This window comes from Mesoplodon densirostris, chromosome 4, assembly GCF_025265405.1.
Source record: "Mesoplodon densirostris isolate mMesDen1 chromosome 4, mMesDen1 primary haplotype, whole genome shotgun sequence".
Taxonomy (NCBI): domain Eukaryota; kingdom Metazoa; phylum Chordata; class Mammalia; order Artiodactyla; family Ziphiidae; genus Mesoplodon; species Mesoplodon densirostris.
Window position 1 is genome coordinate 149,806,268 of NC_082664.1, and position 23,226 is coordinate 149,829,493.

General features: G+C 39.1%; 1 protein-coding gene across 6 annotated transcripts in view; it reads left to right on the forward strand.

Moving 5' to 3' along the window:
• EFL1 (elongation factor like GTPase 1) overlaps positions 1–23,226 on the forward strand; it is a 135,246-nt gene that overhangs the window by 1,814 nt on the left and 110,206 nt on the right. For all 6 annotated transcript variants that reach the window (XM_060097486.1, XM_060097484.1, XM_060097483.1 and 3 more), the window contains 6 exons: positions 1,785–1,852; positions 3,342–3,426; positions 9,601–9,734; positions 11,774–11,911; positions 13,505–13,719; positions 22,912–23,035. In XM_060097486.1, coding sequence (XP_059953469.1) covers positions 3,351–3,426; positions 9,601–9,734; positions 11,774–11,911; positions 13,505–13,719; positions 22,912–23,035 — 687 coding nt within the window. In that variant the 5' untranslated portion in view covers positions 1,785–1,852; positions 3,342–3,350. The remainder of the gene's footprint in view (positions 1–1,784; positions 1,853–3,341; positions 3,427–9,600; positions 9,735–11,773; positions 11,912–13,504; positions 13,720–22,911; positions 23,036–23,226) is intronic.

Sequence of the window (23,226 nt, forward strand, 5' to 3'; positions counted from 1 at the left end):
TGGGCTGCATGTTAAAGAGCCCTTCATGCCAGCTAGGCACTAGGATATGGGTTAAGTGCTCCAGCTCTGGAGTTAGACAACCTGAGTTCAAAACTCCATTTCAAGTTACTTTGCCGTTTTGAGCTTCAGTATACAGCCTCTGTGTACCGGAATAAACACCAAACCTACCTTATAGCATTGTGAGGATTGAATGATGACAAGGAGAAGCCCTCGGCAGGTACGTGCTTTATCATGAAGACGATCATTGGCATTTATTATTAGGTAATAGGGAGCCACTGGGAGAACAGGATAAAGCAGGGATGTTGTAATCAAATAGTACACTAGTAAGATTGGTCCAGTGGAAGTGTTTAGGATGGATTGAAGGGCAGAAAAGAGGTTAGGTGGCTATTGCCATTGGTATAATAGTTGAAGTGAAGTACTTACGGGAACTAAAAGGAGAGGTGATGGATCACTTTGTTGATGAAGGCAACTGAGAATGAGTTTTGTATACAAATCTGGTGACTAACCTACCTCATGAGTTTCTATAATTATGCTGCTCACGTTTTGAGGACATGAAGTGTGACAAAAGTATTTTTTTTTGCTTTGTGAATTAAATCATGTGGCAAGTCAGTGGCATGTGTGTGTACAGCAAATTACTTTAAAATTTACTATTTAAATGTATGTTAAGATAATACTGTCCTGGAAAACCTGTGATTCATTTATTCATTCAACAGATAATTCACTGAATGTTTCTTATATGCCAAGCCTTGTTCTGGTCCTAGGGATACAGTTGTGAATAAAGCAGAGTCCCTGCTTTCTTGACACTTGCATTTGGGGGGATATATGCTCACCGTACTTAGAATGTTCTACTCCATTGGAAGCAGGAAAGGGACGCTCTGGGGTTATATGCTAATACATAATATTTACATGACAAGCACGTAATACAGTATTAAAGGTCTAAATGCGTACTTGAGTATCGTAAGAATTTCTTTTATTATTACAGTAGATTCCTGGGTTTATGTTTGGATACTAGGTAGCATTGGTCACTGCAGTGTAGCTGACGCTCTCCATTGGCTTGCAGCCAGTAGGAGATATGGGTAAATTTCATGAATTTCTTTGCCAAATGGGTATTTTCTTCAGACAGTTTAACTGGCCAAAGCCAGCTGAGGCCATACATGGGGAAATATGGCAAAAGATAATGTTCCATTGTTTTTTGGTGATGTTTTACCCAGTATATCATTCAGAGGAAAAAATGATTGCTGTGCTATCCTTTTGTCATGCTGAGCTGTCAAGAGTTTAAGTTTATAGGCCTGGACACAGTTATGGATATCTGATGACTGATGTAATAATTACAATAAACTTGATCAAATTCTTTGTCGGACAGATTTGAGTAACTGTAAAAGTTGTTTGTCAGATGTTTTATATTTTGATTGGCACAGTGGTTTGTCTTATCACTGAAGAGTCTGTGCATTTTGCTCTGTGTAAATTATGCCTCAATTAAAAAATATTTTTCTGCCCTTAAAAAAAAAAATGTTGCATGACGGATTTTAAAGTGAGGTTGATCCGCAGGGTTGGCAATACAGATTACAGCACTGTGGAGTGCTGGAATCTGTGTCCTTCCATATGATATTTTATTCAAAGTTCTAATTAAACTGCCCGTTGTATCTCGCTTCACTTAGTATAGGTAAATAGGAAATATTTGCTAAACCAGTTCTATGGTTAGATGTTAAATTTATCGATACAATCTACCTACCTCACCCTTTAAAAAAAGAAATCGATTTAAATTAATATTGTTACTTTAACAGGAAAAACTACTCTGGCTGACTGTCTTATATCTAGCAATGGCATCATCTCCAGCCGCCTGGCAGGCAAGGTATGTTATATTTGATATATACTTGCATTTCAGTAAGTATTAGCAAATCTACAACGTGATGAGTCCCTCGTTGTGTTCTTAAAGATCGAAAAAGTATGAAGCCTAGTTCATGCATCTAAGAAGCTGCCAATCCATTTAGCAAGATAAAATAGATTGTTGAGAAAAAGTTATTTCTATATTGCTTTATATTACTTTGTATTAATATTTTATAAGTGCAAGAATGAGTTTTTGCAACCAATCAGGTGATAACCTGGCATGATTGTGGAAAATTTCACAGGTGGAAGAGATGCTTCACAGTGGGAAATACTGTGGATAAAATGCATAAAGGCTAATTTGTGGGTTGTGCTTGATTTGAGTGGATCGTGTGCCTATACTGAGAGAGAAAAAGGTGCCGGTAGAAAAAATGTATCAGATTACAGAGACCTTGAAGGCTAACCTAAGTACCAAAGGAAGGCTTCTGAAGCCTGAGGGTCATGATGAAGATCATGTTTGAGGAAATGAAATGATAGAGACCTTTCTTTCTAGCTGTGAACTGAAAGAAATTGGAGTAATTTATTTGCAGTAGAAAGACATAGAGATGTACCTCCCTTCAGTGAATTTAGGATATAGTCAGCAGGATTTATCAGGTGACTGGTAATATAGAGAAGAGGGGATAGAGAAGCAAAATTGAATTAAAAAATTAGTAGACCTAAGAGACTGAAGGAAGCCTGGGGCATTTGAGGCACGTTGGGTGGGGAACTGGCCCAAGACACTGTCTACAGAAGGCGAAAGAAACTGGGTTGAATGAAATAATAAAGTGCTTTTATTTTTCCCATTTGAGAAGTGAGAAAAAGTACAATAACTCTAAAGTGAGTAGATGAAAGGAAATAATAAACCATAAATTAATGAAGTAGAAAAGATCAATGAAGCCACAGTTTGTTCTTCAAAAAGGTTAATACGGCTAACAAATATGATACAGTGATGGTGGACACGTCATAATACATTTAAAGAGTGAATCCTAATGTAAGCTATGGACTTTAATTAATACTAATGTATCGATATGGGTTCATTAATTGTAACATGTACCACACCACACACTAATATAAGATGTAAGTAATAGAGGGAACTGTGTGTGCAGGAGGGGAGGGCATGCTTGGGAACCTCTTTACTTTCCAGTCAATTTTTCTATAAACTTAAAATTGCTCTAAAAAGATAAAGTCTATTAATTAAAAAAAAATTACTAGCAATGTAGACAGTTTATGATTGTCTTGCATTACAACTGATAAAAAGTTAGAAATTGATCAGGAGAAAGGGAAGGTGGAAGAAGTAAGTGGTACTAGGAAAGAAAAATGCTGCAGAGATTAAGAAGGTAATAATGGGACATAACAAACAGCTTCACGGCAATAAGCCTAAAAGTTTAAGTATTTAAAACAAAAATCCAAATCAGTCCATTTTAATATTACATTTTAATTCATTGGGAAATATGGATGCATATGTTGCATTTTTACAGTTAAGGTACATGGACAGCAGAGAGGATGAACAGGTCCGAGGGATCACTATGAAATCCAGTGCCATTTCACTACATTACGCAAAAGGTAAATTGATCTGTGTTTTAAAGAACAGTGGTTTTGTATCTTTTGTGTCCTTCTTTCTCTTCCTGAATTTGTTTCAGGCCTCAGGTTTTTTGCTTTACATTCCACAAATTTCATCTGGCCTTTCCAGATGATCTGTTGTCAGGTCAGAGTCAGGCTGTCCAGATTTGAGTACAGATGGGGACCTCTGGCTGGCTTGAGGGCAGAAGAACTGGCAGCTCACACTTGCCCCCATCCACCCAGGTGATTGTATAGATTTCTTCAGAGGGAAGGTCTGGAGTCTTAGGACCTTGCTGGTTCAGCCTTATTGTCCCATTTCCATGCCAGGTCCTCCTGTCCTATGGCCTGCCTATTAGATGTAGAGTCTTATTTACTTGACTTTGTACGCATTGCCATGATCACTATAGTTTTTATCCCCAGATCAGGATGCCAGTTTTTTTTGTTTGTTTGTTTGTTTTTTGTTTTTTGCGTTACGCGGGTCTCTCACTGTTGTGGCCTCTCCCGTTGCGGAGCACAGGCTCCAGTCGCGCAGGGTCAGTGGCCATGGCTCACGGGCCCAGCCGCTCCGCGGCATGTGGGATCTTCCCAGACCGGGGCACAAACCCATGTCCCCTGCATCGGCAGGCGGACTCTCAACCACTGCGCCACCAGGGAAGCGCAAGGTGATATTCTTATCTGAGCATTTTCCAGGGCCCCAGTTCTTCCTTGAGAAAATGGAGCCTCTCTCATCTTTCCATTTGTGACTAAAATTTGGTACAAATGTTGGGACCATATTGTTAAATCTTGTTATTTTCCTATTTCTCAGCCACCTCTCTTTGTGCCCCTCCCACAAGGATACTATACATTTATCTGGTCATTTCAAGAGTTAGGAAATAATCTCAATCCCAATATACGTTCTATAAAAAATCCTAAGAGGATGTAATACCTTTGAATCCTTTAGCCTAGGATGCAACTGTAGATGAGAGAAATGTATTCAGATGTATTAAATACTTAAAAGTTCCTGGACTATTGTTGTCAGAAGGCCTATTGTTGTCATTTCTACCTGTAGCTGTTCTTTATACCTGTGAGCAAATATTGCTCTTGCAGAACTTCTGAAATGAAGTTTTCATTCTAACTCGTCTTTTTAAAAATTGTAAATGAATTTACAAGTTTATATGTATTATTGAAAATTCAGTATGTTGTAGAATATACATTAAAACACAAGACTGAAATAAAAATTACTTCTAGTTCACCACCAGTTCTTTTCTACTTTCAGTTTTTACATTTAATCCTACCATAATTGTACACGTGTATATGTATACATGCAAGCTGTGAGGTAGATGTCTAACTTAAATTTCCCCCCAAAGAGTTAACTACTCTTTCCAACACCAGTCTAATTTGATTATTAAGTACTATATTATTAGTTCTTTACGCAGTGCTGGTGTCAACGGCTCTGCATGAATGAGGCAGTCTGGGTGGGACTGTTATGAGCTAGAGAGCAGACTCTGCCCACCCATGAAACACCCCCCACTACCTGGCTGGGGGCTAGTGCTAGTCAGCTGCAGCTGACTGACGCCTTGTATTTTTCTGTTTTGTTTTGTTTTGTTTTTTCAAGAAAAGTTGGCATCAGGATTTTTGGTAAAATCCTCCAATTTTTAAAATACTGGCAACTTATTAAAAATTTGTAAAGCACTATATAGAACAAATTGCAGTGGGCTTTAACTTACAGGCTTTCAGTTTGTACTTCAGGCATATGTGCTAGCTAGCTAACAACCTGGTTCAGTGGGATTCTCAGTATTTACCCAGGTGGCAGCCACACTGTAGCTTGGATGTACTCCAAATGTGGAGACCAAGGATATGGCAGGGCTTTCTGCAAAGAGATCCACGTGCAGGTTCACCTCTTTGTAAACACCTCCATAGGGGTTTGTGGTTGTGGGCAAGTGGAGAGTTTACACCCATGTTGGTTTCAACTCGGTGGCTCTCTGGTCTTAATCTCTTAAGACTAGGCCGTGGGGAAGCTGATTCATGCCATCTAGATTCACACAAGGCCAACATGTATCAGTCGCTTCCCTTACCTTCCAGATATGTGAACGTTAACCCGAGGTTCTGATTTCTGTCCTCTTCCTCTGGGACCAGGGCTGAGAGGGAAGGGTTCCATTGTCCCTTGTTTGACTAAAGATCAGATTATTTCCTCTTAACATAATGAATGCTTCACTTTGTGAAGCATTCAGTTGATGTGAGATCTAAGAAAATGGCTGCACGATAGTTGGATTCTGAGCCAGATGCCTCATATGCGTGTGTTTGTTTAATCCTCACAGCAATCCTGTGAGATGGATGTTATCCTCATTTTACATGTGTGCAAAATGGAGTTCACATTTTGGAGGGGGTTAAGAAACGCCCCTGAAGACAGAGTAGTTAGCATGTGGTAGTAGTCCTGGGAGCCAAGTAATTACATTTGCAGACTCCTCGTTTGCGCCAGGAGTCTTTGGAAATCAGTCAGTCCTGGCCACGGCTGATTCCCCCTGAAGCGTAAATGTCTCCTGTCCACCAGGGATTGCTGCGACTACTTACAGACATCTTCTTGTGGCCAGCATTACCCGCATCCCTGTTGTCTTTGGTCACCGCCCAAGATGGAAGTCCTGTGATCTGGCCTCTCAGCAATCTCTTCCCCATGTTTCTCTGTGATTCTAATACCTGCCCTGCCCTCAACCTCTCACTGTTCCCTTCCTTCTCAAAACTTTCTCTGAAAGCATCCCAAGGTAAAGAAATAACCCCTGCATCTGCAACATCTTTTGTTGCTGTTCCCCCCTCCTCCTGCTGGCTGTTTTCTGAGGACAGTGCTTTTCTTGTCCTTCTTTCAAGTGAGTGCTACTCATTCTTTCATGCTCCATCTGTCTCTGGGTTAGGACATGGGATTGCCGTTCCCCTTGTTCCCTAGTTCTGGTTCAAAGCTTAATTCTTCCACCCTTGCTTTAAAACTCCATCTCCTTTGAGACTCTCACTGTCCATCCAATTATTCTCGACCCTTTCTTACCACTGTCAGCTCCCGGTTACAGTCCCCGGTCCCTGTTCATTAATGACTTTGGTACCTGGCTCATCGTTTTCCTTTTTACCCAAATCCACCAGGGTAGCTTTTACCGTTTCTGAAAATGACCTCTCCAACAGCATGGCTTCATCAATGGTGACGTGTAGATCTCCACTTCACCCTCCCTCTGGCATGGCTGCTTTCTGGACTTTAGCATCATCCAGAACTGTTCATCATCATCCAGAACTGTTCATCATTTCAAATTCAAATACTCCCTTCTCCACAATCTTTACTCCTGCCAGCTCTCTCGCCTGTGTAGCGAGGTACCCATTCTCTGATTTCAGAAAGGCCTTCAGTCTCTTGAGCCACATCACTGTCCTTCATTTACTTCCTGCCTCATACAACCCAGATTTGTCTTTTTGCTGACAGTCTTGCCAAGGTCCTCAGTTTGCTTTCTTCACCTTCTGTCCTCCCAGTAGAACTCTAACCCTTGATAGAGCTAACTCTCTACACTTTTTTCTCCTTATACTTGGGCTGGGTTCTCGGCTGGTCCTCGGGCTGCTGGCAGACTTCCAGTATGTTGTCTGTTGCGCCTTGCTCATTCTCTCCAACAGCTCTCTTAAACCTTCTAGTCTCTTCCAGTCCACCTCTCAGTCCCTCTCCCACAGTCTCAGCAGACATTTTTACATTCTGTTTCACAGAAAGGGGGAGAATTCTCTCAACTGTTTGCCACTGCCCCTCAAAATGTAACATTATTAGTATCTTTGCTTGCCTCCTGTCACTGTGAAAGACTTGTGCTCTGTACTTATCTCCTTTGTCCTGGTGCCTAACTGTCAGCTCTTAAGCATGCTAAACTCTCTTATCTTAAGTGTTTGTGTGTGTGTGTGTGTGTGCACACGCACGCGTGTGTATCTCTCTCTGTCACTCTAAGTCTTAGTCAAAGGTGTGCCGCTGTTACTGTTTCAGTTGTTCTGACAATAGGCCCCATGCTTTATGGTAATGGCACATACTAGCCATGTGAAATTGAGTGAAAGATAGTTGGTCCTTGATCTCTGACTTTCTCTCCAGGGTGATGTGAACACAGAGAAGTTCCGAGTAGGTTGCAGAGGTTTAGAACCCTTATATGGGTTCCAGGAAGTGAACATCAATCTTTTTTCACTCCAGGGTTTCTTATTCTGGTTCTTAGCCAAATGAACAAACAAGTGTTGTTTCCTCAGCTGCAAAGTGTAGAGGCATCTGTGACCTTCATAGGAAGTGACTAAGGTGGTAGATAGACCCGGGTGTGTTTCTGTCTTGCAACTGCTTTTGTGACCTTGGGTAAATCTCTTCCCTTTTGGGGGCTTTAGCATGTTTATGAAATGAAGGGTTGGGCTGCAAAAATGCTGAATGATTTCAAGAATCTCATAACTTTTGTTTTATGTGATGGGAGCGGATAGAACCCTGAACCTTGCTAGCACTGCTCATTTTTCTCTGGTTTATTTGGTTGGGACCCTGGTGCTTATCCTAAAGGGTAGCTGTGAGACTGGTGCTGTGAGACCTGGCACACGGGGCTATTGTTCCAGGGCACTGGTCCTTTGACTTTGTTTAGAGATGTCCACAGTCCTCTCTGGTTGGAGTCTTCCCTGGTGGGTGCATCAGAGCCAGAATTCCTTACAGAGCAATTTGCTTGAAAAGAGGAAGCAGGGGAAGGAGTGGTATTGAAGAAGGCAGTCTTGCCGGTTGATGGCAGTCTTGCCCACGGAGCCCATTGCATTTTGGAATCCTTAACCTAGTGTTCAGAAATTCACTACCAGTGGATTCTTGGCTTGTGAGATTAAATATATGCCATCTTGAGGATCGGGGTTAAAGGTATGACTTTGGAGGTAGATGAGTTTGCACTTTCACTCTACCATTTTTTGATCTTAGGCAATTTACCTTAGAGTTGGATTCTAGCTGTATGTTCCTCAGAAAGATGTTTTACTTTTCTGTGCCCTAGTTTCCTGCTCTGTAAATTTGGCCTAATGGTAGTAACTACTGCAAGGGTTGTTGTAAGTAAACATTAGATAATGTGTATAAAATGTTTAGAAGAGTGCCCGATAGTGCTCAGATAGGCACTTCACAAATGTGAGCTCTGGCTTTGGTTACTGCAGTGTTGTTGTTTTATCATTATCAGTGTCACACAGGGCACTAATCACATCATCAAGTTGTTAACCTCACACTGGGGAAATTCCTTTAAATGGCCCCATAAGTTATACCATTCAGCCCTGTAGTAGTTCTGGAGCACACAAAAGTTGAAAAACACTGAGTTAAGAGGAGGAGCAAAAGTAAAGTATAGGTATATTCAGGTGTTTGATCACTTAAGTAATTATTATGCCATTAAAAGAGAATTGTATCAAATTTAGCAGTGAATGGGGAATGAGTGTAGAATTCTAATGAACTACCGGTTTTCTGGCTGGTTTACTTAATTATGTTTTATTGATAATATGATGTCTCTGTAACGTAGGGTGGTTTGCCTGGGACTGACTTAGGGCTTAGTGGGACGTGGGACTGACGTTGGCATTTGATGGGATGTGAGACTTTCAGTGCTAAAACAGGACACATAGGCATGAGTCATGCTCTGAGCTTACAACTTTGTTGTGAGGATTAAAGAATACAGTGTATCAAATGTGAGAGGACATAGCACACTGCTTGGCACATAGTAGCCGCTCTTTAAATTTGTGACTTAGAATTGACTGTAAGTCTTGCTGCGCATATTCACGCACTGCTCTTTGAGAAGTTGTAGGGAAGTAGTTGGCCACCTGCTTTGTGTCTTTTCCATTAGTTTCTTGTAGTCCCAATTTCCTAACCTGCACAGTGAGTAGAGGAATGTTTATGTTGTATGGATATTTTAAGGGCTCAATAATGTGTGATTAGCACAAGTGTTTAGTACAATGCCTGGCTCACAGTAGCTCTTGATAAGTGGTTACTAGATTATTAGAATAATAAAATCCTTTAACCTTTTATACCGATGCTGTTTGGAATCGATAGTTCCATCATTGGGAATTCCTAAATTGGACTGGTAGCTGTTGATTGAGCTTTTGTCTTCTTTAGCTTTATTGAGTCCTTTCTTAGAAGCTCTCTTACTCTGGGTTGCCTGAGGAAGAGTACTGTATACCTGCACAACTGAAAATATGTGTCTTCCAATTTCATTTCAGGTGAGGAGGAGTACCTGATTAATCTGATCGACTCTCCAGGACATGTGGATTTCTCCTCAGAAGTATCGACGGCTGTTCGCATTTGTGACGGGTGCATCATTGTAGTGGATGCTGTGGAAGGGGTCTGTCCGCAGGTAGTGGATTGTAACATGGAAATATTTAACTGGTTAAAGAAGGTGTGGGGAGAGAGGAGGAACTGACTGCCGATGACTCTGTGCCACTTGAGACATTTCACTGACCATGAGAAAGCTGGTTTTACATTTCACATTCGGTAGTGTTCTGGTCTGTGATGGAGTTAAATCCCCCAAGTTTTGAAGGGATAGTAGAGAGAATGACTTTAAGGTGCCTTGACGTGTCTGTCATGTCCTCTTGGAGAGGGACTCAGCAAAAAATGGGAGAGGTGTTTAGGAGGATCTGGAGGTTTCAGTCCAGTGGAAAAGTGTCTGAACTGTGAGAGGTAATTGATAGCAAGATACTGAGTCTCTTCTGTTGGTTTGTCAGTCTGCCCCCCTCCCCCCTACACACGCTGTCTCTCTGCCTTCCTCCACGCCTCCCCCCACTTACTCTTCCAGGTCCTTAACCGAGACTTTATTCTCTTTCCCACCAAAGTTCAAAAAGTTCACCCCAAGGCCAGAGTGAACATGTAACTCCGGTCAACGTGAAACTCAGAGTGGCTTTCTAAATTCAGTTTTTAAAATAATTTTTCTTTGAAACCTTATGTGTTATCTTTAAAAATGTTGTCACCTTTGTGTCCTACTTCTTAAATGCCCTTATTCGTTTTAATGTTTTTTATAAAGAATAAGAAAAGGTTTAAATTGCAGGCATACCTCTGAGATATTGCAGGTTTGGTTCTGAGCCACTGCAGTAAAATGAATATCGCAGTAAAGCGAGTCACATGAATTTTTTTTTTGGTTTCCCAGTGCATATTAAAGTTATGTATACAGTATACTGAATTCTCTTAAGTATGCAATAGCATTATGTATAAAAAACAAATGTATGTACCTTAATTTAAAAAATACTCTATTGCTGGGCCTCCCTGGTGGCGCAAGTGGTTAAGAAGTCCGCCTGCCGATGCAGGGGATACGGGTTCGTGCCCCGGTCTGGGAGGATCCCATATGCCGCGGAGCGGCTGGGCCCGTGAGCCATGGCCGTTGGGCCTGCGCATCCGGAGCCTGTGCTCCGCAACGGGAGAGGCCACAACAGTGAGAGGCCCACATACCGCAAAAAGAAAAAAAAAATAAAAAAAATAAAAAAAATACTCTATTGCTAAAAACTGCTAACGATTTCTGAGCCTTCACTGAGCTGTAATGGTAACATCAAAGTTCACTGATCACAGATCACCACAACAAATAGATGAATAATGAAAAATGTAAAATGTTGTGAGAATTCCCAAAATTTGACATAGTGACATGAAGTGAGCAAATGCTGTTGGAAAAATGGTGCTAATAAACTTGCTTGACGCAGGGTTGACACAAACCTTCAGTTTGTAAAAAATGCAACATCTGTGAAGCACAATAAAGCAAAAGCACAATGAAATGAGGTTTTCTTGTAGAAATGGAGAAAATTTGATAATTCCAAGAAGATATGCTGTAATTATTCTGTAACTTCCCGTCTGATTGCCTGTGAAGGGCACAGGTCCCCCAACTGGAGAAGCACAGTCTTAGTCTTTGTAGTGTCTTAGGTGTCCTGACAAGACAAATAAAATGAACAGACCTGACTATAGTATAGCAGAATGGTGGCTAGTGCTGAGAGGTAGTTTATGATCAGGAAGGTGTACATAGGGGATTTCTGGGGGAATGTTCTGTTGCTCGACCTGTGTGTTGGCAACATGAGTGTTTGTTTCCTGATTATTTACTGAATAAAATTCGGTAAACTGTGTGTGTGTGTGTGTGTGTATAATTACACAAAACTCTTCACTGTCTTTTACATAATTTTATTTATCCTTCTTAAATAAATTGTCAGTTACATAAAGGCAAGGACAGTTTCTTGTCTGTAGTTCTACGCTTCTGTGTTATATACTTTGTGAATGTCTGGTGAACACCTGTGTCTGACTGGCATTGTATGAGTTGTGATCAAGGAGTATGGAAATGAGCTGCTTATTAATCAGAATTTTCTAATGTGCTTTACTTATTTTAAATCATGAGCTTTAAATTTTCCTTTCTTTTTCAATCAGACACAGGCAGTTCTGCGACAAGCCTGGCTCGAAAACATCCGTCCAGTTTTAGTGATTAACAAGATAGATCGCTTGATAGTGGAACTGAAATTCACCCCACAGGAGGCCTATTCTCACCTCAAGAATATTTTAGAACAGGTATTTTATCCTTTACTTCGGCATTTGAAAAATTGTGGCTCGAAGAAGAGTTGTAAGGAAGTTGCTGATTTGAGTACGAGGCATTGCTACAGAAAGTTCACTTACTTAGAGTCATCGTACCACGAGCGAGGCAGTAGAACGAGTGTCATCGTAGGAGCCCCTCCATCTCCTGGAAGCATCCTTGAGTATAAAGCTTGGACAACAGGTTTCAGTGTTCTCTTGTTTAAAATCCTGTAGTTTGGTTTCACAGTGAAGCAATATTAGGAGACTCTTTGGCTGTTTTTATTACCTGTCTTTAGATGGAATTTTACCAAAGCATTCACTCGTTTATTCAGCAAACATTAACATACCTCTATGTTGAATGAATGAGTTCTTGGATGTTCACTCTGTGCTAAGGATTATGACTATAAAGACAGGTCAGAGTCCCTATGTTCAAAGATCTCACAGTGTGGTAGGGGAGACAGACACTTAAAAGAGATACTTGGAGAACAATGAGATAAACCCTGGATGTGACTTGAGAGCATAAATGAGGGCTGCTTCACCCAGACTGGGTCAGGAGGAAAGGGAGAGTTAGGAAAAGTCTCACCAAAGAGGCCTTGAGATGGAAGAGAGGTAGCGTTTGCCAGGTAGAGACTTACGGTAAAGCCCTTCAAGAGGGAAGGAATGAGATATACAAAGTTATAAAGGAAAAAAGCATACTACAGTGTTTCATTCAAAGAACTGCAAATTATTTGTTATAGTTGAAGAATTAGATCCTGTTAAGTAGTGATAAGAGGGGGGAGTAGAAAGGAGTGTAGGGTTTAGATTATGGTGAATCTTGTATGCCATGCATAGAGGTTTGGAATGTCTTCTTCAAGACGGTGGAGTACCATTGATGAGACCAACTTGAGAATATTTATTTTCTAGAGAAAGAAAATGATAAAGGTAGAGCAGTGAAAAAGAATGGATCAGTGGATCTAGTTCCCTGAAGAGATAGTCAGGGATGGGTACAGATGAAATACTCCCGCCCTGCAGCAGAAGGAGAAGGGCCAGCAGTATTTGTAGATATAGATGGACCTATAGGTTGAATTATTGGGAGCTTGCAGGATTTCTGAATAATAGGTTCCATTTTCTCTTGGAGGTAAGAAATAAGATTACCTACTTGAGAGTGAAAATAGTTGGGGGTTAGAGGTCAGGAAGAGGGCCTGAAGAGAGGGGCTAACAGTTCAAACATCTGCTGTGAGAAATGGTGAGGGAGTTGACTGAGGTTATAACGGAAGATTGTGGGGGTAGAAACCATGAGTTCTAGTGACACCTGGCCCTGGTACTGGAAACCAAGTTGAAGGTAAGGCAGATTAGTGTCTGCTTTCAACTCATGAGCACAAAAATGACCTTTCAAAAGCCTTCCAATTTAGCTTTGCTGGTGTGGAAAGAATGGGTTGATAGCATATAAGTTAACGATTGCTGTAAACGTCATCGCCATTCATGTGTGCTTAATATGAGCTGAGAGTGTGACTTACGATTCTAGGCTTAGCAAGGGTTAGACAGTGTGTCCCCTGTCGTGGGCGTGCAAAGCATCTGAATGACATTCTGCCATTTTACCATCTCTCCTAGATTAATGCACTCACAGGAACTCTTTTTACTTCTAAAGTGCTAGAAGAAAGAGCAGAGAGAGAGACTGAATCCCAAGTGAATCCAAATTCTGAGCAAGGAGAGCAAGTGTATGACTGGAGCACTGGCTTGGAGGACACGGATGATTCTCACCTTTACTTCTCTCCAGACCAGGGAAATGTGGTATTTACAAGTGCGATAGATGGGTGGGGCTTTGGGTAAGTGTTTCAATGTAATTAAATCTCTTTGTGGATTTTGTATGCAATTGATTTTTTTTTTTTTTTTTTTTTTTGCGGTACGTTGGCTTCTCACTGTTGTGGTGTCTTCTGTTGCGGAGCACAGGCTCCAGACGCTCAGGCTCAGTGGCCCATGGTTCACGGGCCTAGCCGCTCTACAGCACGTGGGATCTTCCCGGACCGGGGCACGAACCCGCTTCCCCTGCATCAGCAGGCGGACTCTCAACCACTACACCACCAGGGAAGCCCCTATCCAATTGATTTTTTAATTAAACTTTTTATTTTGAGATATTGTAGATTAACATACAGTCGTAGGAAAGAATACAGAGAGTTCTCTTGTTCCTTTACCTAGTGTCCGTCCAAAGGTAACATCTTGCAGACCTGTAGTGTAATATCACAGCCAGGATATTAACATTGATATAATCCATCACCATGAAGATCCTTTATGTTATGCTAATATAGCCACACCCACTTCGCTCCCACTTCCAGCCTCTCCTTAATGACTCTTCTCCATTTCTATAATTTGTCATTTCAAGAATGTTATAGAAATGTAATTGAATAATATGTAGCCTTTTCTGGATTTGATTTTCAGAATAATTCTCTAGAGACTTACCTAAGTTTTTGGGTGCATCACTGGTTGGTTCCTTTTTATTGCTTAGTACTATTCCATGTATGGTTGTACCACAGTTTGTTTGAGTATTTACCAATTGAAGGATATCTGGGTTTTTTCTAGTTTTGGGCTACTATGAGTGAAGCTGCTGTAAGCATTCATCTGTAGGTTGTCATGTGAACATAAGTTTTCATTTCTCTGGGATGAATGCCTAGAAGTGCATTGGCTGAGTCATAGGGTAGTTGTGTGTTTAGTTTTTAAAGAAACTGTCAAACTGGTGTACAGTTTTATATTCCCACCAGCAATGTATGGTGATCCAGTTTCTCCACATCTTCACCCTCATTTGGTATTGTCACTATTTTTTTTCTTTTTTCTTTTTTTAGCCATTCTGATAGGTGTGTACTGATGTTATTATGGTTTTAATTCGCATTTTCCTAACAGCTTGTGATGTTGAACATCTTTTCATGAGCTGATTTGTCATCTGTTTATCCTCTTGCGTGAAATGTCCTTTGCCCATTTTGTTTTTGTTCATGTATAATTGACATGTTATATTGGTTTCAAGTGTACAACATAATGATCAATATTTGTATATTGTGAAATGATCACTACAGTAAATCTAGTTAGTTTCTATCACTATACATAGTTACAAAATTTGTGTGTGTGTGTGATGAGGATTTTTAAGATTGACTCTTAAGAAATTTCAATTATACAATATAGTGTTATTAACTATACCATGCTCTACATTACATCCCGTGACTGATTTATTTTATAACTGTAAATTTGTACCTTTTGACCCCCTTCACCCACTTTGCCAACCCTCTACTCCCTGCCTCTCGCAACCACCAATCTGTTTTCTGTATCTGTAAGCTGCTTGTTTATTTGGTTTTGTTTTTTAAAGATCATACATGTATGTGAGATCATGCAGTATTTGTCCTTGTCTTTCTCTGTCTGACATATCTCATTTAGCCTAATACCCTCGAAGTCCATCCATGTTGTTGGAAATGGCAAGTTTGCATTATTTTTTATGGTTGAATAGTATTCCGTTTTGTGTATATATACTGCATCATCTTTATCCATTCATGTATCAGTGGACACTTAGGTTGTTTCCATACCTTGGCTGTTGTAAATAATGCTGCAATGAAGGTGTTGTGCATATATCTTTTCAAGTGTTTTGTGGGTTTTTTTGCATAAATACCCAGAAGTAGACTTGCTGCATCAAATGGTAGTTGTATTTTTAATTTTTTGAGGAACCTCCATAATATTTTCCATAGTGGTTGTACCTATTTGCCTTCCTACCAACAGTGCACAAAGCGTTTCCTTTTGTCCACATCCTCGCCAATACTTATTTCTTACCTTTTTTGATAATAGCCATTCTAACAGGTGTAAGGTGATAGCTCACTTTCATTTGACTTACATTTTCCTGATAGTGATGATCAGTATTTAGTGATGTTGAGCATCTTTTCACATACCTGTTGGCTATCTGTAGGTCTTCTCTGGAAAAATGTCTGTTCTTATCCTCTGTCCTTTTTTTCAGTTGAATTGTTTGGGTTTTTTGCTATTGAGTTGTATGAGTATTTCGTATATTTTGGATATAACCCCTTATCAGATATATAATTTGCAAACACTTTCTGTTATTCAGTAGGCTGCCTTTTCATTTTCTTGACTACCTGCTTTGTTGTATAGTCCTTTGCCCATTTTCTAATTTTATTTTTTATTTATTTATGTTTTACTTTTGAGCTTTGAGAATTTTGTATATATTCTGGATATTAGTCCTTTGTCTCATACGTGTTTTATAAATATTTTCTTCCAGTCTAGAGTTTCACTTTTCACCTTAATAATTGTCTCTCACAGAGCAAAGTTTTTAATTTGAGTAGAAAGTCCAGTTTATCGATTTTTCCTTTTATGAATTATACTTTTGGCATTAAGAAGTCTGCCTAGCCCTAGATCCTGAATATTTCCTCATGTTTTTTCTGGAAGTTTTATAGTTTGCCTTCTTACATTTAAGTCTGTGATTCATTTTGAGTTAAGTTTTTGTATAAGATGTGAAACTTGGGTCGAGGTTCATTTTGGGGGCTGTGGGTGTCCCAGTTACTTTGACACCATTTATTGAAAAGCCTATACCTCCTCTATTGAATTGTTTTTGTACCTTTGTCCGAATCAGTTAGACATATTTATGTGGGTCTATTTCTGAGTATTATATTCTGTTTCATTGATCTATGTGTCTGTCTTTCCACCAATACCACATAGCCCTGATTACTCTAAGTGTATAATAAGTTTTGAAATTGGGTGGATTATTTCCATCACATTCTTCTTTTTCAAAATGGTTTTAGCTGTTCAAGGGTCTATGCCTTTCCATATACATTTTATAATAATCTTTGCCTATATCTGCAAAAAAAATTTTGCTAGGATTTTGGTGGAAAATGCATGGTAAACTTGTATATTAATTTAAGGAGAATTGATGCCTTTACTATGTTGAATCATCTAATCCATGGAGACTGTATGTTTCTCCATTTGTGCAGATTTTCTTTGATTTCTTTAATCAGCATTTTATGGTTTTCAGCATTTAGGTCCTGTACATATTATATTAGGCTTGCACCTAATTTTTCTTTTTTTCTAGAAATTATAATGGTATTGTATTTTTTATTTTGGTGTTCACATATTCATTTCTACTGTATTGAAATATAATTACTTGATTTTTGTGTGTCGATCTTGTATATTGTCACCTTGCTAAACCTATTCATTAGTTCTAAGAGTTTTTTGTAGATGCCTTGGGATTTTGTACAAGGTAGTCATGCCATCTGCAAATAAGACTTTTATTTCTTCCTGTCCTGTGCCACTTTCCTTTCTTTTCTTGTCTTATTACACTGGCAAGAACTTCCAGCACTGTTTGAATAAGTGGGGAAAGTAGACATACTTGCCTTGTTCCCCATCTTTCAGTCTTTCACCAAGAGGTATAATGTTAGTTCTGAGTTGTTTCTAAATGTTCTTTGTCAAGGTAAGGAAGTTCCCCTGCACTCCTTTTTTTCTGAGTTATTACTATGAATTGGTGTCAGATTTTTTCAAATGCTTTTTCTGTATCAATTAATATAATCCTATGATTTTTGTTCTTTAACTATTCATATAGTAGATTACATTGATTTTTGAATATTCAACAAGTTTTGCATCTCTTTGTAGATTTTATATACAATTAACTTTTTAAACCTTATTATTTGAATAAATTCAAAATTCAGAAGGTACAAAAATGTATACAATGAAAAGTCTACCACCCTATCCCTTAGTTTTTTAGTTCATTTCCCCACAGAAAACTAGTTTGTCCTGGCAGTTTCTTGTGTATCATCTGGAGGTTATTATGCATATATGAGCAAATACATTATCAACTTTTATTATCTACACTAGCAGAAGTTACTGTGGAAAGAAACTAACTTTATTGAGGGTGTGCATATGCTAGGCATTGAGCTAGTCACTTTACTTAAATTATTTCATTGAATTCTTAGAACACTCCTTTTATTTTATTTTTTTCCAATTTTTTAAAATTAATTATTTTTGGTTGCATTGGGTGTTGATTGCTGTGCGTGGGCTTTCTCTAGTTGCGGCGAGCAGGAGCTACTCTTCTGTGGGGTGTGCAGGCTTCTTGTTGCGGTGGCTTCTCTAGTTGCGGAGCACAGGCTCTAGGCACGCGGGCTTCAGTAGTTGTGGCTCACAGGCTGTAGAGCGCAGGCTCAGTAGTTGTGGCATGCAGGTTTAGTTGCTCTGCTCTGTGGCATGTGGGATCTTCCTGGACCCATGTCCCCTGCATTGACAGGTGGATTCTTAACCACTGCGCCACCAGGGAGGTCCCAGAACAATCCTTTTAAATAGGTATTAATATTTATTATTTAAGGTTCAAAGACATTGATTGATTTGTTAAACATCACTTAGCCACTGAGTGGCATAGCTGTTGTTAAGTTTAAAGTCTGCCTGGCGCTGAAGTTCGTGCTTTTTTACCATAGTGCTTTTATGGGATCTTCACTATGGAATATAGGGACCCTTGTTTTTTCTAATTGCCCCTTCTGGGTATGTACACACTCAGACCAAGTAGTAGTGATATCAGTTTTGAATGTGCTAGGTAATTGATTACATTTCTAGCCACAACCATCACTGACTTGTGAAATCAGAAAATTCAGTGGATTTTTACTTTGAGAAAAATGTCTTTGGCCTGGGTAAACAGTTGTGGGGATATAATGAAATTTACTTTACTTGTAAACGTAACCTTACATATAATTTGCAGGAATAGAGCCAGAAATAATGCACCAGGTGAAACCACCCTTGGCTGTTCCTTGTCTTCCTTTTTACAGGAACATGCTCTTCAACTTCCTTTTGACTGAACACATTTGCCTTGGGCAGCATAATAAATTATAATACCATAATTTTTCTCTGCTAGTTTGTAATAGATTATAGATACCTTGGTTTATTTGGTGCCTATAAAGGCTATACCAGACAAATAAATTCAGATAATGGATATATAGTGAAAATGGAAATTACAAACTTGAAAATTTGTACTTTTCATATGTAGTTGATGACTTACCATTGTCATCTTTCTGGGCCTTGTTTCCTCATCTGAAAAATAAGAATATAGGTCTAAGATAATTTCTAAGAATTTCTTTGAGCTAAAATGTACAGTGATTCATTCAGGGTCAGACCTATTGATTTCTTAATTTGTAAATTTTGTTAGTGAGCTACAAGGTAAGGGGCTTGCCCTTTTCTTGTAATGATTTTCATAAATGAATGTTTTATGTGAATTTTAGTCTAAATCTCACAAATTAGGGAAAGTTTACTGTGGAAGAAGGAATGGGGAGAGACTTGAATGAGCAGAATGAGGGTAACTTCTCACAACTTTGGACATTTTTACGTACTTTCAGTCAATAAATGAATTCTCCTGTATTAGACAAAGTCATCTTTATAGATCTGCTAGTGCCTGTTCTCAACTAGTTGACATGTTAATTTATGGAAAAGAGTTGGTGGAAATGAAAACACTGGAGACCCATTTCCTTCCAATTTTCCTCTAACATGTCAGTGAATGGGGAAAGTTGGCAACTTCAATAGGGAAAGTTGTCACAAAAAGTGGGAAATGAGTACATTTCAGAATTTAGCAGATGGTTCTATAAACTCTTATATAGTGGGACAGGATTAAGAAGTGTGACTAGTGGCTGTGTGGCCTAAATCTGTCCTGTTAATAGTTGTTACTCCAGGAGAATCTGCTCCGAAAAAGCAGAAACACATTGATTTGTGTGGGTGGCAGCAACGATCTAGTTCCTGATTAAGATAAGTAGAGCTGAGGACCCAACCCTATAAAACAGCGGCAGGAAAGAAAAGACAAGGAAAAGCCCTTCCTTATAGTTTTGTTTGTCTTTGTGCAGCAGTGTCTTAGAATCCTGCAATTAACATTAATCCATTGGGTACCTTGGACACAAAAGAGTATGTGGCCCAGAAATTTCATACTTGGCCAAGCTGTCATTCAGGGCAAAAGATTGATAGGTCAGTAGTCTTGGAAAACATGTTCTGCAAATCTTTTCTGAGAATCTTGTTTGCAGTTATTCGGTAGAGGAAATGAATTAAAATAGAATTCAAGAATGGAGAAGTTGTGCTAGAAGCTGTCAGTATTTTAAAATTATAACTAGTGACAGACACAGGAATAAAAGCACTAAGCAATAATGAAGAAAGGTTTGATGTTTATAAGCAACTTTTGTGGTAACTGGGGGATTGAAAAGAATGTAAAGGATGAAAAACAAGATTTTCAAAGATTTATGTGTCTGTGTATGTATGTGTAAATAAATGATGGACTAGAAAAGGGTTTGAAGACAGTGGTCTAAGCAAATGGCCAATTTCTTACTATAATTTATGATTTTATAGTATGTTTCAGTGTTTGTGAAAATTTTTGTTTACCACTTTTTGAGTTAAAAACAAGACAGATATCTGACACATTGTTGTAAAGGATAAAAGAAAACATAACAGACTGGGTAGCCCAAATCAACAACAACAACAACAAAATCCTAGAAGCATGAATAGAAATCTACCTAATCAGAAGAGTTATGACAGTAAATGTTTGAATCCCCTGTTGAGGAGATACTGTTTTTTATAAGAAGGAAATTTCCAGAGATTTGCTAAACAAAATAAACATAAAGCATAAGGGACTGAGGGTAAACACCAAAGCTTTGGCTCAATATGTCAAACAGATGTGAATAAAAAGAAAGTAGGTTTGGCGATCTTAATGATAAGCAGAGCAGAATTTATGGCAAATGTGGCATAAGGATCATTTTTATATGGATAATTGGCACATTTCTGTAGTAAAGAGATTAATGATCATAACAGCAAAGTTCATGAGACAAAAATAAAAGTATAAGTAGAAATCCACAGGCATGTGGTTTGGGGGGATTGCATCATATCACAGTTTAACATCAAATAGAAACAAACCATATGAGTAGTATTATAATTAAAGTCTGGATTTGTTTTAAGTGTCAATGAAGGATATATAAAAATTGATCCTATGTCAGGCAAACAAACAATTCAAGTTCAAGGAATACAAACTATGTTGAAAGCTTATACAAATCACTCAGTCATTATCTCCAGCGCTAACCATCTAAGAATGGACCCAAGTTGCCAATATGATGATCAAAGTGTTGGCTGTATTTATTGAGGACCCAGCGAGCATCACTGTAAAGAACAGGGCTCTCTGGTAGAGTTAGGCTGAAGAATGTGCTTGGGACCTCAGGCCACAGTAGTTGCCTCCCATTGTCTCCCTCCTGTAGGTCCTGTAATGGATCTGCGAATCTGCATGGAGGATTGCAGCCTGTCTGGCAAGATCAGGTGTTGAGAGATGGAAAGCCCAGGGTGAGATAAGGGTCTGCTGACTTGCCTCTGGAAAGAAGGTTCTGTGCCTTGTTCTAGGTTTACTTAACTCCAGGAAGTCAAGGAGGAAGCTTGGCTCTTTTTACTGATCGCTGGAGTAGGGAGCAAGACAGAGCTTGCTTCCTTTTTGAGGCATAGGAGCTCTGCCCAATAAGTGTTGGCCATTGGCCTTCTTTTTGCTTGTGGAGTAGCCATTGAGGTGGGAGAGAGACCAAGAGTGCTCCTTTCAGCCCTCCAGAGTAGGAAATCTATGTGTATAGAGTAAGGTAAAAATTAGTAAAGAGAAGATGGGTTCCCTCCAAAAAAGACAAAAAAGATTCTGAATTAATAATATAGTGATACTAACACATATAAATAATGTATAAATTATATATTATATACATGTTATATATACAATTTATATATAAATTTTTATATGATAAGTATAAGTAAAATAATAATGGAAACTAAAGTTTTGGAAAAGTAAAAAAAACTCTACTAAATAAATAACTGTTGGATCAAATGGGAAATAAAGCTTACCATAGTGAATTACTTTGGAAGTGATGGACCTTTGAGGCCATCTCTTTCAGAATGTTAGTAGCTTATAACTGTATGATATGAATTTTGATTCCTGATGGGTGTTTTTCTCTCCCTTGGCCCTCAGTGAGAGGGGGCATTGGGTATTTATCTTCAGCAGTTTCTGTAGCGTCTGTTTTTGCTTCTAAGCTGCTGCCTGATGCTCTTCATATTTCTGGTTCCAACCATAACTATTAACTTCCACTCCTGCAGCTTTTTATTGCTCCCACCAAGCTTCTATTATCATAAGAGAATATCAGCTAATTGGACTTGGTTGTAGTTAACCCCTGGATTCCACAGTTGTTGACTGACAGGTAAAGAATTGTCTAGAATCTGTTAACTTTGGATTCCTTCTGCATTGGAGAATATAGCAGGCGTCTTTTAAGTTGCTGGTACTTTGAGAGTTGGACTCAAAGCTTAGATTATGTAGGAACGTACTGTTCCCTGCAGAAAAGGTATTTTTTCTAGGTCCTTTACCCAGATACTGCAGATGCTGTAATATACAGCATCATTATTTGTCAGGTGACCGCTCTCATGTGGCTGGGGTTTCCAGTAGAGCAGACCTGGTGCTAACTGGCTTCTCTAAGGGCTGGAGAGAGTTAAGTAAGTGTGTATCTATCTGTTTCCTGTTTAATCCCGGATGCTAAAAAGCCTTTTTTGGCAGGTTCTGGCTCTAGGGTTTGTTTTCTTTGTGAGCAATAGGTACCTATAGCAGTGAAGGGCTGAAACAAAGTTTATTGTTGGCGTGGCTGCAATGGGCAGCTGGAACCTCCATTTCCTTGGCCATTATTCCTCTTGTTTTACACATGCAGAATTAAAAAAGGGAGGTATGGCATGAATTCTAATTCATATGAATTTAGGGACAGTTGGACAGGAAGCTGGGCTCTGGAGTGAGACTGCTTGGGTTTGAATCCCAGCTTCACTTGTTAACCTGTGTGATAATCTCGTGCTTCATTATCCTTTTCTGTAAAATGGGGGAGATAATTAATACCTACCTTGTAAGATAGTTGAAATGACATTTAAAGCACGTTGAACAGTACCTGGCACAGAAACACTCAAGTGTTAGCTGTACTCATACTTAGTTATGTTGTTATTAATAACATGAAAACTTGCTTTTCTTTCAGAATTGAGCACTTTGCCAAAATCTACAGTCAAAAAACTGGCATCAAAAAGGAAGTTCTTTTGAAAACCTTGTGGGGAGATTATTATATAAATATGAAGGCTAAGAAGATTATGAAGGTTGATCAGGTAATGTGGCATATGTCCCTGTTGATTGTTGGTCACATTGTTGCCCTATGAAAACCTGTACTGTAACACACCTGTAATTTGGCCTTGGTTTATGGGAGTCAGTTTATGAGGGATTTTCTACTGTATATATTTGGCTAAAGCTCATGTGTCTTATATCCAAGTATTGCTTAAATAGAGTTCTTTAAATATAG